The sequence below is a fragment of the Leucopleurus acutus genome, assembly GCF_964270905.1.
Source record: "Leucopleurus acutus genome assembly, chromosome: 5".
In the NCBI taxonomy this organism is placed as follows: domain Eukaryota; kingdom Metazoa; phylum Chordata; class Mammalia; order Artiodactyla; family Delphinidae; genus Leucopleurus; species Leucopleurus acutus.
In genome coordinates, this window is record NC_139147.1 from 87,504,276 (window position 1) to 87,521,409 (window position 17,134).

At 43.6% G+C, this 17,134-nt stretch overlaps 1 protein-coding gene across 1 annotated transcript in view; it reads right to left on the reverse strand.

Annotated features, from left to right (window-relative positions):
* The window catches only part of USP13 (ubiquitin specific peptidase 13), a gene marked incomplete at its 5' end in the record, with an annotated part of 125,987 nt that overhangs the window by 61,755 nt on the left and 47,098 nt on the right, over window positions 1-17,134 (reverse strand). Inside the window, 2 exons of the mRNA XM_082840541.1 lie at window positions 6,154-6,341; window positions 7,614-7,708. Coding sequence (XP_082696667.1) covers window positions 6,154-6,341; window positions 7,614-7,708 — 283 coding nt within the window. The remainder of the gene's footprint in view (window positions 1-6,153; window positions 6,342-7,613; window positions 7,709-17,134) is intronic.

Below are 17,134 nucleotides of genomic sequence, written 5' to 3' on the forward strand. Positions count from 1 at the left end.
TGAACAGAACCCAAATAAGCTATCATCCTAGCTAAGACCTTCTTGCCTTTCTGTCAACACTAAATCACCCACCTGAAGAGAATTTTTTCCTGAGCTCCTACCTCTGCAGTCATATTCATGGGCCTCCCTAAAAGGTTTATGCTTCTATCAATGGGTCTCAACCCCAGGTACGAGTTAGAATCCCCTAAAGAGTTTCTAGAAAAAATACGAAAGCCAGAGCCACCCCCAGATGTTCTGATTTCACTGCCTGAGGCTGAGGCCTGGGATTTGGAATCTTTTACAAGTTCCCCAAGTGAGTCTAACATGTAGTCAGAGTCAAGGACCACTGGCTTACGCCATCTCAACTACCTTCCCCAAAATGAAAGGTAAGGTTAGGAATTGTTCTGGTGGCGTCAAAATGAATAATGACAGCAGTAACAACTACCGTTTCTGAAGCGTTTCCTAAACTGCCTGATTAAGACTTCATTACAACCATATGAGGAAGGGATTATTGTCGTTACCTCATTTTGAGAGATGAGAAATCAGGGTGCAAATGCATTAGGTACCTTCCAAAATCACCCAAGAGGGAGTGATGAAGCCCAGAGTAGACCCAGGCAGCCTGGCGCCCAAGCTGTGCCCTGAACCACGCTGCCAGATGTACCTGCCCCATCCACAGTCCCTTGTGCAGCCCACAAGCCCTCCTTCTGACCAGTTTACCTGACAGAGCAGTCTAACTGTAACCATCCATCTCTCATCTCAACACACAATCATTTCTTTTTTTTTATATTTTCCTCCAAACGTGTCAAAAATATATTTTCCTGTATTAGTTGTTTCCAGGAGTACATATCTGTCAGTCTGTCTACAGAGCAATCTTCAAAATTAAGTAGATGAATAAACTAATATCTTTTTCATTGAACAAGCATGTTTTTCAAGAGAAAGCATATAAGTGAATTCATTACATTTAAATAATTATACATAGATTGGGAATTATTTTAGTTTTCATTTTTTTAACATCTTTATTGGAGTATAATTGCTTTATAACGTAATGAATCAGCTATAGGTATACATATATCCCCATATCCCCTCCCTCTTGCGTCTCCCTCCCACCCCACCCTCCCTATCCCACCCCTCTAGGTGGTCACAGAGCACCGAGCTGATCTCCCTGTGCTATGCGGCAGCTTCCCACGAGCTATCTATTTTACGTTTGGTAGTGTATATATGTCCATGCCACTCTCTCACTTTGTCCCAGCTTACCCTTCCCCCCTCCCTGTGTCCTCAGGTCCATTCTCTATGTCTGCTGCGTCTTTATTCCTGTCCTGCCCCTAGGTTCTTCAGAACCATGTTTTTTTTTAGATTCCATATATATGTCAACACACAATCATTTCTTTCACTTCTTAAGTTCATTTCCTATTTCACGCCCCCTGCTTTGTGCTGTTCACCTTTCCCTCTTGAGGCTTGGACTCTCTGAGCCTGACAGCTCTAGGAAGAGGCAACCAGAAGCAGATCCCTCTCCCTGTCCCTTCCTGCACCCTGCCCTGCCTGCTTCTCTGACCTCATTCCCACCCCTCTCTCCCAGACCACAACGCCCCGGCCATTTCCCCTTCTTGCTGCCCAGGGCACACCAAGCTCGCTCCTGCTTCAGGGTCATGCCATCCTGCTGTCTCTTTCCTGGAACGCTGTCTCTACAGATCCTTGCTCCCTTTCATGTTCCATATCACCCGAGCCTGGCTAATTTTCTTCTTGGCATGAATCACTATTTGCAACTATACAATTTATTTATGTTCTTGTTTACTATCTTTCTAGAGATCACATACTAGAATATAATCTCCATGAAGGCAGAGACGTTAAATGACTGCATCTCCAGCAGTAGAACAGCATCTAACATGTAAAAGGCACTTGATAAATATGTGTTGAATGAATATATTCATATCATTTAATCACACAACCAATTTTCATAACCGACTACCTAATGACCCAACAGAACAGGCATTACTGCAGTAAAGTCTTGGCAGAGAACCATGATACACTACAGTTAGTAATGACCTCTAATTAGGTCCCTGAAATACTAGAAACTTCTAGGCACCTGCTGATTACAAACTCGGAATCTGTATCCAAGGTTATGTACCAACATAAAAATTAACAGAGCACATGTCTCTGGAATAGTCCCATTCAAATGGCTTTTGGTTGTATCACTAGAACAACAATTCCGTTTAGAAATTTTCAATGGACCAAAAGCCAAATAATAGATAAACCAAACTATATTCAGAGTCAGAGGTTGCACTGAAGAATTCTTAATTAATATACAACACGATAAACATTATAAACATTAGCTCTCTCACAATCCAGTCTTTATCATATCTCAAAACCTGACAAGACAAAAAAAAATCCACTGGTAAGATGAACATTAGTGAAAACCTTATGCTTTCCGGCAAGGTTGATGGAGAAGAATAACGTTAAAGGGGGTAATAAATCTTTGATGTCAGAAAAGTCCATTTTGCTAGTAATTTATATTCCTTTTCTAATCAATGAGGAATATCTTCTATTACAACAAAATTAAATTAAAAGGCAGCAGTAGGGGTTTCCCTGCAGTAATTAAGAATCCACCTGCCAATGCAGGGGACAGGGGTTCAAGCCCTGGTCCGGGAAGATCCTACATGCCGCGGAGCAACTAAGCCCGTGCGCCACAACTACTGAGCCTGCGCTCTAGAGCCCGCGAGCCACAACTACTGAAGCCCGCGTGCCTAGAGCCCATGCTCTGCAACAAGAGAAGCCACCACAATGAGAAGCTTATGCACCGCCAACAAAGAGTAGCCACCGTTCGCTGCAACTAGAGAAGGCCCACACGCAGCAACGAAGACCCAACGCAACCAAAATTTAAAAATAAATAAAATTTTAAAATTTCAAAAATTTTTAAAAGGCGGAAGTAATGCTGGATAATTTTTAAAGTAGCAATACTTATATCTTCAATTTGTAATCTAGTGGTTTTCAAAGCAAAAAACAGTTTTGCTACCTGACAATCCATCTTTGTTGTCATTCAATTCGTACACCAGTTTATTTAGATTTGCTCCTCATCGGAATTATTTTGAAATGTAAACTGGGTTCAAGTGGCAGGCAGGGTATCAAGGAGTCCAGCTGATGTTCCCGAATTACACCGTGGTTGTGCATAAGTCATTTAATCTCTCTGTGAGTCACTCTTTCTACTTACAAAATGGAGATACCAGTCCTGGATGTAACTCCACTGAGTTAGTCCCACTGGGGAAAAAGTAGTTTGAAGAGCAAGTACTTCAACCCAGTGATATTCGGTAAAAGAACCAAAAGACCGAGGACAAGTATGAAAAATAAGTTGCTCATGTTCTAATATATACAGTAAATGTTTAGGAAATAGAATACAAAATGTTAGACACTACAAAATTCTACAACCCTTGAAACGAGACCAGGTGAGAGATTCAAATCGTAATTCCAAATTATAGACATGAGGTACTTTTTTTTTTTTTTTTTTTTTTTTCCGCGGTACGTGGGCCTCTCACTGTTGTGGCCTCTCCCATTGTGGAGCACAGGCTCCGGACGCGCAGGCTCAGCGGCCATGGCTCACGGGCCCAGCCGCTCCATGGCATGTGGGATCTTCCCGGACCGGGGCACGAACCCGTGTCCCCTGCATCGGCAGGCGGACTCTCAACCACTGCACCACCTGGGAAGCCCTGAGGTACATTTTTTCATTGAAGAAAAAATTCAGAAAGTTAATTGTTCATCAAACTTTGAAATGTAGAAAATATTTTCACAAACTGTAGGCTGTAAAGCACTAAAAATATTGTTGAGCTTTGTAATGAAAGAATATAAGTGTCTTCCATTCTAGTTTAAAAGAAATAATAATTATACAACACCTACAATAAGGACTTTCCCTCAATAGTTAAAAAAAAAATCTTGGAGCATGAGACAGATAAGATGAAGCTACACTGTTTCCAAATCAAATGATAAAACAGGTATGAGACATGGGTAAGAATTTATAAAAATAATACAATGCATGATGCGTATCTCTGAAAAGGTTTTCGCATCTCAGAGCTTCAAACTTGCTCCTCCTTTTCTCCAAAACCCTGTCTACACTCCCCCTGCACATCAGTCAAGGTGAGTATCCCTTAGTGTGTCCCTTCTTCAAAGAGATCCTCCCTGACCACCTCCTTCCCTTTTCCTTCATGGAATTTACCATATTTATAACCATGCAGTTGTTCTTATGATTACAGATACTCTTTAGCAAAGGATGGGGTTACAGCCCAATAAACCCATCGTAAGTTGATGATATCGTCCATTGAAAATGCATGTACAATACCTAACCTATCAAACTTTGAAGCTTAGTCTAGCCCACCTTAACCACGCTCAGAACACTTACATTTAGCCTACAGTTGGGCAAAATCATCTAGCACAAAGTCTATTCGATAATAAAGTGTTGACTATCCAATCTAGTTTATTGAATACTGTACTGAAAGTGAAAAACAGAAAGGCTGTCTGGGTACAGAATGGTTGTAGGCATATCAGTTGTTTACCCTCAGGGTCGCGTGCCCGCCTGGGAGCTATGGCTGCTGCCCTGCCCAGTGTCACAGGAGGGTATGTACCTCCTGTCACTAGCCCAGAAAAAGAGCAAAATTCAAAATTCGAAGTACAGTTTCTACTGAACACATATCACTTTTGCACCATCTTGAAGTCAAAAGATCTTAAGTCGAATCATCACAAGTTGGGGACGGTCTACATTTATTTAATGTCTGTTTCCCCAACTGGGGCTGGGCACCAGGTCCTTTTGTTTACCACTGAACCCCGCATACCCAGCACACTGCTGAGCAGAGTAGAACCCACTCTTTATTGGCTGGATGGAAAAAATTAAAACCTGACATGGAAAACTGACCATAAATTTCCAAAGCCAGGAACAGTATGAAGAGGTAAGATTTCAAATACCAAGAGAGGAAAGAAAAGGACATCTGATATACTTTTATTAACTACCTTTAAAATCATTAGCATTCAACTCCACGTGTGTTAAAAATTGCCCTGTGCTGTCCCTAGCGTGCTATCTGCCCGTCATTCTGTCTTAGCACATGTGTGTCCTCTTCCATACTTGAACCAAGGTCGAATCCTACCTGCTCTGGGAAACACTAGAGATTATTTCCTAAACTGAGGCAGTGGCTGCCCATGAGCTGCAGCTACCAGTCTCTGTGGCTCCCTGTCCTAAGCACAGTCGAAAAGAGAAAAGGGCCAGAGACAGCCCCTCTGCCCCTCAGCAAGGGAGGAAGCAGGCAGCCTGAACATGTACAGTTGGGAAGCACCCTAAATCAGTGCCTCCCAATTACTTGTGGTGAAGGGCCAGCTAGTTTGTTGATTTCAACTCATATAGATGATACCTTTAAAAATACAATAAAAATAAATTACAGTTGACCCCTGAACAACACGGGAATCAGGGGCACCAACCCTCGGCACAATCGGAATTCCATGCATAACTTTACAGTCAGCCCTTTGGATTCGCAGTTCCTCCTTATCCATGGTTTCAACCAACCGCAGATCCTGTAGTATGGTAGTACGTATTTATTGAAAACATCCACATATAAGTGGACCCGTGCAGTTCACACCCATGTTGTTCAAGGGTCAACTGTACTGAAAAAATGAAATGCCACTTATAGAAAATGGCAACGTCAAAGGCCTACCACAATTTCTGAATGCTCACTCTCAACTTCCATACCTGTCTCATTTCAGATCCACATGCAGCAGTCCAAGGACCAGCACCATCTACGAACTACATTTTGAGTAGCAAAAAAAGAAAAGCTTAAATCCTCTTAGAAGCTCCACTCACTCACCACTGAAACCAGATCACTGAACCTCTCCTAGCGCATCTATAGGAAGAGATGTGGCAGTTTTGCTGTGAAGCTTAATGATTATTACTTTCTCGGCATAGAGGGTATTGGTCTAAAATTGGAAGCCATTATTAATATGACAAATCCCTGTAGGTGGTTTTTCAGTTTACAAAGCTCTTCTTATCTCACCTGATCCCCATAACACTTGACGAGTGTTCTCACCCAGCTTCATGCGGGAAGTCACAGCACAGATGGTAAAGGGCTTCCTCAGCACACACTGCCTGACTGGACGTGGAGGGGATGCAGGGCAGGCTGTGCACCCTGGTCTATACGGGACACTTACGCTCTCTGGAATTCCGGGATGCTGAAGATGGCCTGCATCACAGAACTGAGATAGCAACTGTTGCCCAGGTTCTTGAGACCCGTGTATCCGGGGCCGTACATGGGCTTCAGCTTCGTCCCCGTCTCCTGGATCACCTCCCACTCGCTGATCCGCGGCTTGCTATCATTGTCCTGGAGCCCGTTCTCTGTCTGGGGCAACGTCATTGAAGAAGTACAACTTTGACAATGATTATCATTCAAACATCATGTCCCACCAATTATTTCTAACAGCAATAGATGTTTCTGCCTTTCTTCCCCAGTTAAACAGGGAAATAAACAACCTCATTAAAAAAGACTAACGTGGTGATGGTTGCACAAGACAAATGAACTTAATGCCAGAGAATTGTACACTTAAAAAATGGTTAAAACAGTAAATTTTACATTAGGTGTATCTCTCCACAATTTAAGAAAAACCCACATTTAAAAGATTTTAAAATAAAAGAGACAGAGACTGGGAGGAAAGGAGATAGGAGGAGGAAGAAGACAAATAGGAATAAAAAAAAGAAGCAAGTAGAATAATCTCAAGGGCAGATACAATGCAACACAGCAAACAAAAAGCAAGGCAGTTGGAGAAGAAAGTGGAATAAAACCATGGGGTTCGGGAGAAGCTCGACATGGGAGGGAGGTTTAAAGAAGAGCACAGAAAACAAATTAAAAAGTGACATGAGTGGGCTTCCCTGGTGGCGCAGTGGTTGAAAGTCCGCCTGCCGATGCAGGGGACGCGGGTTCGTGCCCCGGTCCGGGAGGATCCCACATGCCGCGGAGTGGCTGGGCCCGTGAGCCATGGCCGCTGAGCCTGCGCGTCCAGAGCCTGTGCTCCGCAACAGGAGAGGCCACAACCGTGAGAGGCCCGCGTAACGCAAAAAAAAAAAAAAAAAGTGACATGAGTGAGAAAGAGGAGTTAGAGAGAACATGAGGAGAGGGAGATGACATGGGCTAAAGCAAAACACGCACAGTTAACAAGCTCCTCATAGGGACAAATATTACAGTCACGATACCAGCCTGAAAACACAATATGAAATGAGGCAAAGCGTTTCCATCAACAATCTGTTGGCTTATTCTTTCCACCCCTGCCCCAGGAGCTCTGCTTCCCTTCCTGTAATCAATTAAAGTGATGTTGGTCCGTACCTTCTCCCTTTAGTGAACAAAGAGTGATTCACGCAACTCTCCATCAAAGGAGACAGAAATTTTGCAAGTAAACTCCAACTAAAACAAAATGGTACTGGATGAGGTGCCATTTTTACTATAAAATAAAAAGTAAAAATCTAAGCTGACAACCAAAAGAAAATACTAATTAAGTTCAAGAAGTAAATGCAAACATTAAAACCTATAAAATGAAGATTTGTGTGATAGGAATTATATAAATAAACCAAACAGTTTCCCCACAAAGTGGGAATAGAGACAAAAGGAGACCTTTCTTACCCCATGCATATGAAGCATATCAATTCCAAAATGCGCTAAGTGCTTGGCCAAATGAGGATCCAAAACAGGTTCCTCTTCTTGGAAAGAATAAACATCTAGAAGGTGAAGAGAAAATAAGCACTGAGATCTGTAATCAAGTCATTCAATAATCAACACATATTTACCGAGCTCCTACTATGCCCTGGGCTTGGGATATAGCAATGAACAAAACAAAAATCTCTTGTGAGTTTCAACTGGGGGGGAAGACAGATGATAAAAAATAAGCATAATAAATAGGTATTTTTGTAAATATACCCATAATATCAATTATTTTGACATTTCAGAAAGTAATTTTAAAAAGGTTTCTGAAACAAGAAAAAAAGAACAGTGTCTAAAGTTAAAATAATTTAAAATTAGACAAATACAAATGCCTAACACGGATTGTTCTAACCCGAACCCCAGTGGCATAGATATAAGTTCGGGAGGAGGGAAGAGTGATGGAGGAAACAGCCACGCCGTCTGCCCACGCAGGGAGAACCTGTGAGGAACAGAGAACACACAGGCCCTCGGGGCTGCCGAATGGCTGGACCGCATTGTGAGGTCCAGGACAAAACAAAATTCTGCCTGTGGAACCCTCTATAGTCTCTCTGGTAGTCCCAGACCTACCACCTCACGACCCTCCACCTCCGCCTGCCCCCTCATCCCTCTTCCCTACTTCAGTGTCCACACCCCACAGAGCTGGTGAGGGATCTGTGAAGACTGCTGTGCTTCCCAAATGCGTCCACCCTACCGCACACAGAAGAAGACGATGATGCATTTAGCACAGTGGGGTAACTCAGGAGGCTCCACCCGCCCCAGGACCTGAGGGATCAGCATGTTGGCCTCGTCCGTAACCCACTCACGGCACACCGGTGTTGGGAAGCTGTGTGTTTGGGGGTGGCAGGGGAGGGTTCTCTCCTCAGAACCCTCAATATCCCCCCTGACAACATAAGGCTTTAGACCACACCTGGCTTCCTGTGGTATGATTCAAAGCAGCAGCATTACCTGGGAGCTTGTGAGAAATGCAGAATCTTGGGCCCAACCCCAAACCTACTGAATGAGAATCTGCATTTTAACAAGATCTCCACATGCACAGCAAAGTCTGAGAAGCACTGCCTAGCGTTCTCAAAAGCTATCCAAACTGCCGCCTTATCTGTCGTCATAGGGCAGTGCAGTGCAGTAGAGGGAAACATTCTCAGGCCCATTTTGCATGTAAGGAAACGAGGGTTAGAAAAGTTAAATCATTTGCCTCAAACCCCACACGTGGCCCAGAACCCAGGTATTCTGACTCCCGGCCCAGTCCTTTTCCCTCTGCTCTAGACTATTTCCTCAGATCTCTCAGGAGACCAAGAGGCTCAGTGAAGCACCATCCTAGGCCCTTAACAGGAATGGAGAGTCAAAAACCACAATTTCTTCACTTCTAAATTTGAAAAACAAAATCTGAAAATAGATATAAAGATATTATTCTTTAGGACAGTAAAAGATAGACTGTTCAAGGAGTTTCTTGCTCTTTGGAACAATACTAGGAGTAGAACAAAAAGTAATATATATAAAAACTATGGTGACCTTCTGACCCATACCCAGATACACAGAGACTCACTGCCACCCCAAAAAAGCCACCCTTTCTATTATTAATAGATTAAACATTGTATAGCTTTCTCTTCTATCCCTCTTCCCTTAGGGGCCCATTTTAACTTGTGAATAGCAGCCTTCATCTATATTCCTTTTTTAAATATAATTCAGTCCTCTCAAAAGCAAAAACAAAAGACAAAATCCCCAGCCCAATTAAGAAAAAATTTCCAAAAAGTTTAAATACAAAAAAAAAAAAAATCTTTGAACTAATAGCTTAAAACAAATACATCAACGATATTTTTAATCTATGACACATGACACCAAAATACCACTCAAATATTGGCTGGAAGGTGAAAATGACACTCCCCAGGCACTTATCTTTGGTTATTATTAACTAGTGAGATAGTTTTGAAGACTTAAGACTTTAAGCCTCTAAGCCCCTAAGCCTCTAATTATCAGAGCTCCAAGAGAAAATAAGATTGCTAGAAATGCACCATTGGCATGGGTCTAGGATTTCAAAATAAGAGAAAATCACATAGAACTCTATGGTTCTTAAGCCATTAGGCTCCAGCCTAGTGAGAAATTAGTGAGAAATTAACATTTCCTATCTCCAGTCATTAACTGCTCCAAAAATATGATATGATTTGGTCAGACACAACAGTTACTTCTTACCCCAATAACAAAAACAGTTTAGTGAGTAACACACAAGAAATCTAAAAATGAACTGTGATCCTTAAACTTGGCAATCATGAGGAATTTAAAAATGACATGTAGTCATAGAAAAAAAATTTGAAATAGACTCAGGAGCTGCAAATCCTTACACATTTTTCATTGGGAAATTCACTTTATTTCCAACTTCTGCTTAGCAAAGTCAAGTCTTAGCTCAGAAACTACTGTAGCAAATAAGCATTGCCTGACAAGTACCCTGCTGACCCCTTCCTTGACTTAAAAGCTTGGAGCCAAGACACACAGTTAGGAAGCTCACAGAAAGATCCTCCTAGGAATAGTCCAAGCAGAGTTTCATGAGTAACTACGTTTACTTTAGAAGGAAACCAGTCATTGTTTCATTTCAAGTTAAATGACAAATTAAGCCATGGAGAGCATGGAGAGACCTGCAGAAGGGAAAAGATAAAAGAAAAGGTTTACAGCATGAATAACCTCATTGATGTGATAAGCATGTTAGAAAACAGTATGTGCATTAAGTTCCAAAAGTAAGGAAAAGGTTAGAGAATAGAGATGGAGACTAAGACTGAGACAAAGACTGAGAATCTGTAAGGAATTTACATAAAAATGGTAATAATTTCTTTTCTCTGAAGGGGAAGGTTTCTTCTTGGTTTTTTGCTTTTCTTTTTTTCCCAAATATATTATATTTTGATTGAAAAGAATGTTTTATAAGTAATTGCCAAAGATTAAAATGTTTCTATATGGTGGTATACTATTAGGACTAGTGTACCACTGGTCATCCTTGTTCACCCACAGGGATTTACTCACTCATTCACTCATTTATTGATTCATTCATTGTATTCAACAAATATTTACTGAACACCAAATATATACAGATACTGAGGATTTAATATTAAATAAGACAAGCAGGGTCCCTGTCCTCACAAGTTTAAACTTTCAAATAAATTATTTACTTTATAAACTTTCAAATAAATTATTTCAAATAGTCTTATAAGAATGCTGGTTTAGTATAAAGGACCTCAACAGATGTTTTCTTGTCTATGGTTTACTCATGTGACTTTGGGCTCTCTTTCCTAAGCCCCAGAAAATGGCAGAAGTCCAAATTCTGCCCTCAGATTCCCACACAGGAAAGAAGGAGAGAGAGGTAGAGATGTACCTCAACAAGATCTGGTATTTAGAAAGACTAAAGAAACCAGAGAAGCTGGCTTCACTGCTCTATCATCACAGCTCAAATGGGAAAAAACAAAAAACAAAAAAACCCAGAACTCTTGGTCAAACACCAAGTCACAAGCCAGAGAGGAAAGGATCTCTCCAGAGTATGTATGATCCATTCACCCAAACTGCATCTCTCCACCATGAGTTTATATTTGCATGCCTATAGAGCATCTGCCACAGAGAGGAAAAGAACAGAAACAAGAGAATGCTCCAGCAATTAATCTAGAAACCCAAACACAAAATGAATGAGGGCAGAGGTATATACCATCACCTTAGACAGTATAACTCCCAGACCAGACAGAGCCTAGACTGTGGTCAGGAAAGGAGAACAAGTAAGAGGAAAAAGATGTCCATAAAATAGAAAAAAAGAAGAAAAAGAAAAAAAGGTAAATCAGAGGAGAAAACTTTATCGGTGTGTCTGTCTTCCTCCATCTGTTTACAACACAAATATTTACTGAGCACCTACTATGTGTGAGGGGCTATGCTAGATGAGAGAGAATAGTAAACAACAAACCTGGCGCTCAGGCCCTGCCGTCCCAGGTGACCACCATTAGACGCAGCAACAGGATCTCATGAAAAGTGCCACAGTGGAGCAGCACAGAGGCACACAGAGGGACACAAACCAGGTCAAAACTAAAATGAAGTAGTCAATGCCTTGATCCAAATCCTTGAGCTGACACCCAGGTCAGGGGTGAAGATGACCAAAGAAGAAAAATCACCTTCAGGCGGCAGTGAGGAGGGAGCCTGTGGCGTAGAGGTGGAGGACCTCCGGGCTCACATCGACAAGCTGGCGGGGATCCTGCAGGAGGTGGAGCTGCAGAACAGCAGCACGGACCGCGAGCTGCAGGCCCTGAGGGACCACATGCTTCACGTGGAGAGGGTCATCCCCCTGACCCAGGATCACGAGGATGAGAATGAAGAAGCCGGTGAGGCCACGTGGGCCCAGCCCCAAGGGTCTGAGGCAGCGGAGCAGGAAGCCCCCAGTGACCAAGCACCTCCCACGCGGCCCTCCTCGCCGCCCCTGTCGAGCTGGGAGCGGGTGTCGAGGCTGATGAAGGAGGACCCCGCCTTCCGTCGGGGGCGCCTTCGCTGGCTCAAGCAGGAGCAGCTGCGGCTGCAGGGACTGCAGGGCTCCGGGGGCCGGGGCGGAGGGCTGCGCAGACCCCCCCGCCCACTTCGTGCCCCCTCATGACTGCACGCTGCTTTTCCCCTTCAAGAGCAACCCCCAGCACCGCAAGTCCTGGCCGGGGGAGGGGGCCAGGGAGTCCCCAGCGCCACCCCCGCCCCCGAGGAGCTCACCCCCTCTCCGGCCACCCCTGCCCGCAGGCCCCCAAGTCCCCGCAGGTCCCACCGTCCCCGCAGGAATTCCCTGGACAGAGGGGGCCGATCCCGGGGAGGGGGTTCTGCACAGCCCGAACCCCAGAACTTCCAGCCCAAAAAGCACAACTATTATCCCCAGCAGCCCCAACCATACCCAGCCCAGAGGCCCCCAGGGCCCCGCTACCCCCCATAAACTACGGCCCCCGCGGCTGAGACGGCAGCGTTCAGCCCCTGACCTCAAGGAGAGTGGGCGGCCGTGTGAGCCCCGCATCTTGGGCAGAGAGGGCCTGGCGGAGCCCCTCGCTGGGAGGAGATGCTGCTTCCCCAGAAGCCCTGGGGCAGGAGGCCCTAGAGACCCGAGAGAAGGTCCGAGTAGGTGATAGAAGATGTAGGGGTAACTGGGCCGGAGGCTGAGGGAGGAAGGAAGAGGGCACGGAGCTGCCAGGAGCAAACCAAAGTGAAAGAAAGCGACGGGAAGCTGCCTCAGTGCTGCCCCTTGCGAGGGGGGTCGGGGGGGGGGGGCACAAACTATGCTAGGGTGGGTGGGGGGCTGGGGTGCCTCATAGTCGGTGTTTGACTTTCTTTTCAAGTGGGGGCAAAGGGCAGAGAACCTAGAGGGAGGTAAGGTCTCCCCGGTCCTGGCCCTGTCTGTCTGTCCGTCTGTGGTGGGTTTCTGTTTCCAGGGAGGTGTGGTGGGATCATAAGTCATTCCTCTCCCCTTTCAGGCCTCCTGCTATATTTGGGGGACCTGTCTGGCATCTGGTTTGCCTGGGGTCCCTGAGGATGTGGGACCTTTCAATAAAGGATGGAAAACAGAAAAAAAAAAAAAAATCACCTTCAGATGCTGCTGAGCTGGTGCAGGGGCCAGTGGGATAGGCAATTTCACTGCTGCCATGGGCATTACAGGAAGACTCTCCTGTAGTCACCAAGGCTTTGAGGATTCTTCTCAGGTAAACTAATTTCTATGACGAAAGAAAAACACACCTTCTCTTGCCTCCAACCCTCTTCATTCCTTTCCCACCAAGAACCTCAACCTTGCTCTGCCAAACGAATGTCTCCTCCCACAGAGGAAAGCGTTTTGTTTGCTTGTATGGTGATCTGTTTCTTTTTTTGTTTGCTGCTGTACCCATGGAACCCAGAGTGGAATTCGATACGGGGCCCACTTTTATTACCCAGCCACCACAATGGCCTAGCCTGGAGGGATCAAGGCTTCCTGGAAGAACTAATTCTAGGCTGAGACCTCAAGATGAGTAGTTTCTCACTGAGCAGGTATGTCCTTACTGGAGAGAAGGAAACCAGGACGACTGGATCAGACGACCATTAAACATCTGAGTTCACAACCTGTTTGGATTCCATGTTCACTAAGCAATATTCTAAATATAATTCAGCTTCCCACAGGGAGGGAACATACTGGTCGAGTTGACATAAACATCCCACTTACAGGTGGTTGTGGTTCTCACTAGAAACTAAATACTAAACACCCCGACTTGAACACTTTGTCTCTTGTGGGTTAAATTAGCCTCAGTGAGCCTAGCAAGTATGGAAGATGGACCCTCACCAGTGGTACCGTCATCAGGAGAGGGCCACCCCACCCCCACACAGAGGGCACCCTACCCTCCTGGGCCTCAACATCCACAAGGCCCATCATCAGACATTTATGGAAACTTTACACATGTTTTCATTAACTTATTTGGTTTTTTAAATAAACAATAAGCTACAACTAGCAATCTATTAAACAGATTTAAAAGAAATGAAAATAGAATTGATGCATCCCATAAACTAATATGTAATGATAATTAGACTGAAAATAATTATTTGCGTTAAAACCAACTCTGCACAAGATAAGCCGGGATCAAATCCTGATCTATTGTCAAAAAGTGAACATGGGCTTCCCTGGTGGAGCAGTGGTTAAGAATCCACCTGCCAATGCAGGGGACACGGGTTCGAGTCCTGGTCCGGGAAGATCCCACATGCCGTGGAGCAACTAATCCCATGAGCCACAACTACTGAGCCCATGCACTGCAACAACTGAAGCCCGTACGCCTAGAGCCCATGCTCTGCAACAAAAGAAGCCACCACAATGAGAAGCCACATACCGCAACGAAGAGTAGCTCCCACTCGCCACAACTAGAGAAAGCCCATGCACAGCAACAAAGACCCAACACAGCCAAAAAAATAAAAAATAATAATTTTTTTAAAAAATAGTCATTAAAAAAAAAGTGAACATTGCCTCAGCTAAGCGAGTTTAAGAATCCTCATCACAGGTGCACATTCTACATTGCTTTTGCCAATGTTTTATGCTTTCTATGGTTGAAAAAAGAGTATTTATTCAAATACTCTCAATTACATGAAGAGTAATTTGCGCACCACAACTACTGAGCCCACGAGCCACAACTACTGAGCCCACGCACCAGAACTACTGAGCCCGTGCGCTCTGGAGCCTGTGCGCCACAACTAGAGAGAAGCCCACGCACCACGATGAAAGATCCTGCATGCCACAAGTAAGACCCGACACAGCCAAAAATAAATAAATAAATATTTTTAAAAAATATATATGCATAGAGAATAGAATTAATCCTTGCCTTTACCACTAGCATACATTTAAATAGAATATAATTATTTAAGTACTTATAGACCAGCTGGTTCATTTAATCAAAGTATCCATGCCTACATGCGTAAGATTTTGTTTGGAACTTAAAGATGAAAATGACATAGCTCAAGCAAAATTTTAGGACAAATCCCCATATACAAATAATTGTTGTCTTGAACAGGATGTTCTGAGAGCTGGACTTCTAATAACTGGTCTTATCAAAACACTACATAATATTACAAAGCCATGAAAAAGAATAAAATATTGCCATTTGCAGTAACATGGATGGACCTAGAGATTATCATACTATGTGAAGTAAGTCAGACAGAGAAAGACAAATATCATATGACATCACTTGTGGGAGGAATCTAAAAAGATGGTACAAATGAACTTATTTACAAAACAGAAACAGACTCATAGACATAGAAAACAAACTTATGGTTACCAAAGGGAAAATAGGAAGGGGGATAATTTAGAAGTTTGGGATTAACAGATACACACTACTATATATAAAATCGATAAACAACAAGGACCTACTATATAGCACAGGGAACTATATTCAATATCTTGTAATAACCTATAATAGAAAAGGATCTGAAAAAGAATATCCATATGTATAACTGAATCATTTTGCTGTATACCTGAAACTAACACAACACTGTATGTAAATCAACTGTACTCCAATTTTTAAAAAAGGGGGCTTCCCTGGTGGCGCAGGGGTTGAGAGTCCGCCTGCCAATGCAGGGGACACGGGTTCGTGCCCCGGTCCGGGAAGATCCCACATGCCGCGGAGCAGCTGGGCCCGTGAGCCACGGCCGCTGAGCCTGCGCATCCGGAGCCTGTGCTCCGCAACGGGAGAGGCCACAACAGTGAGAGGCCCACGTACCACAAAAAAAAAAAAAAAAAAGGCTCTGCATAAGATAGCACTAAAAGTAGAAACATCTGAATTATCCTCCCCTTGCAATTGTACCCAATAGAATGCCTACATTACAAACTCTTCTTTCTCTCTATAGGCCCTACAAGAACAATGATGGTTACCATATACAGCAGTTATTCAACAGAGCAATGACCTGTAAGCACTTTGCTGTAACCCTGAATCCAACTGCATGTCCTGAATTTCCTCTTCAGATCCTGGAAGGCTTAGGATTCAACCTGGCTTGTGTAGCGGTTTATTTATTTGAGGGGAAAATGTCTGGCACCAGCACCTGAGACTCTTGCAGCTACTTTTCTCTAATGAGTTAAAAGAAGTCCACTAAACTTTGGAAGTTTACCCAAAAGGTGAATCAAAAGAATCTAGACGTGACGTAACTGCCAGCCCTCAATTATAAAACAGATAAATGAAACCAGTTAGATGGAGAGGGCATGGCTGACAAAGAGTGTACCACATTCAGTGAAAACATCCTCACTAAATAACTTTGAGGCTGGCTGATTCAGTCAGAGAAAGATAGCCGAGAAGAAAAGCCAAATGTCTTTATATTTTTCCTAAAAAAATCATCTTACCTTAAAGTAAAGAAGAAATAAAGATTAAAACCTGGACAGATGGAGAAACTGACCTGGGTGTGAGTGCAGGTCTGTGCTTCGTAAGTGTTTTCAGTGATGCTGAGATGATGGGTTCTTATGGCCACTGCTCAGTATTTAAGTTTCTCATTATTAACCCTGATATAACTTCTCTTTTCCCTCACCAAATGATAGAAGGAATTAACTGTACAAACATAGCCAAAAGCTAACATACAGTGTGAGAGCACGAAGAAGACCAGTTCTGAAGCTGATAGTACAAGCAGGAACCACTTCTAACCCTTTGCTGCACTGGACACCGTCACTGCCTGCTGATGTCAGGGGTTCCGAACACACAGTATCTTTAAAACCCATCTTCTCCATAATGAATCCATTTGTACCTAAAATGATACTAATCCCCATAATGAATTCTAGGCCTTCCCCCTACTATTCTAATGGTGGGTTTGATTATGCACATTCACTTCACAAGTCCGGGTTCCTGCTTCTGTCCTCTTAGCCAAGAGATATTCAGAAAGATACTAACAAAAGCAGCAAACTTTTGTCATGACCTTACGGTGTGCACTGGGCTAAATGCTTATGCATCTTAACAAACCTATGAGGGAGGTTC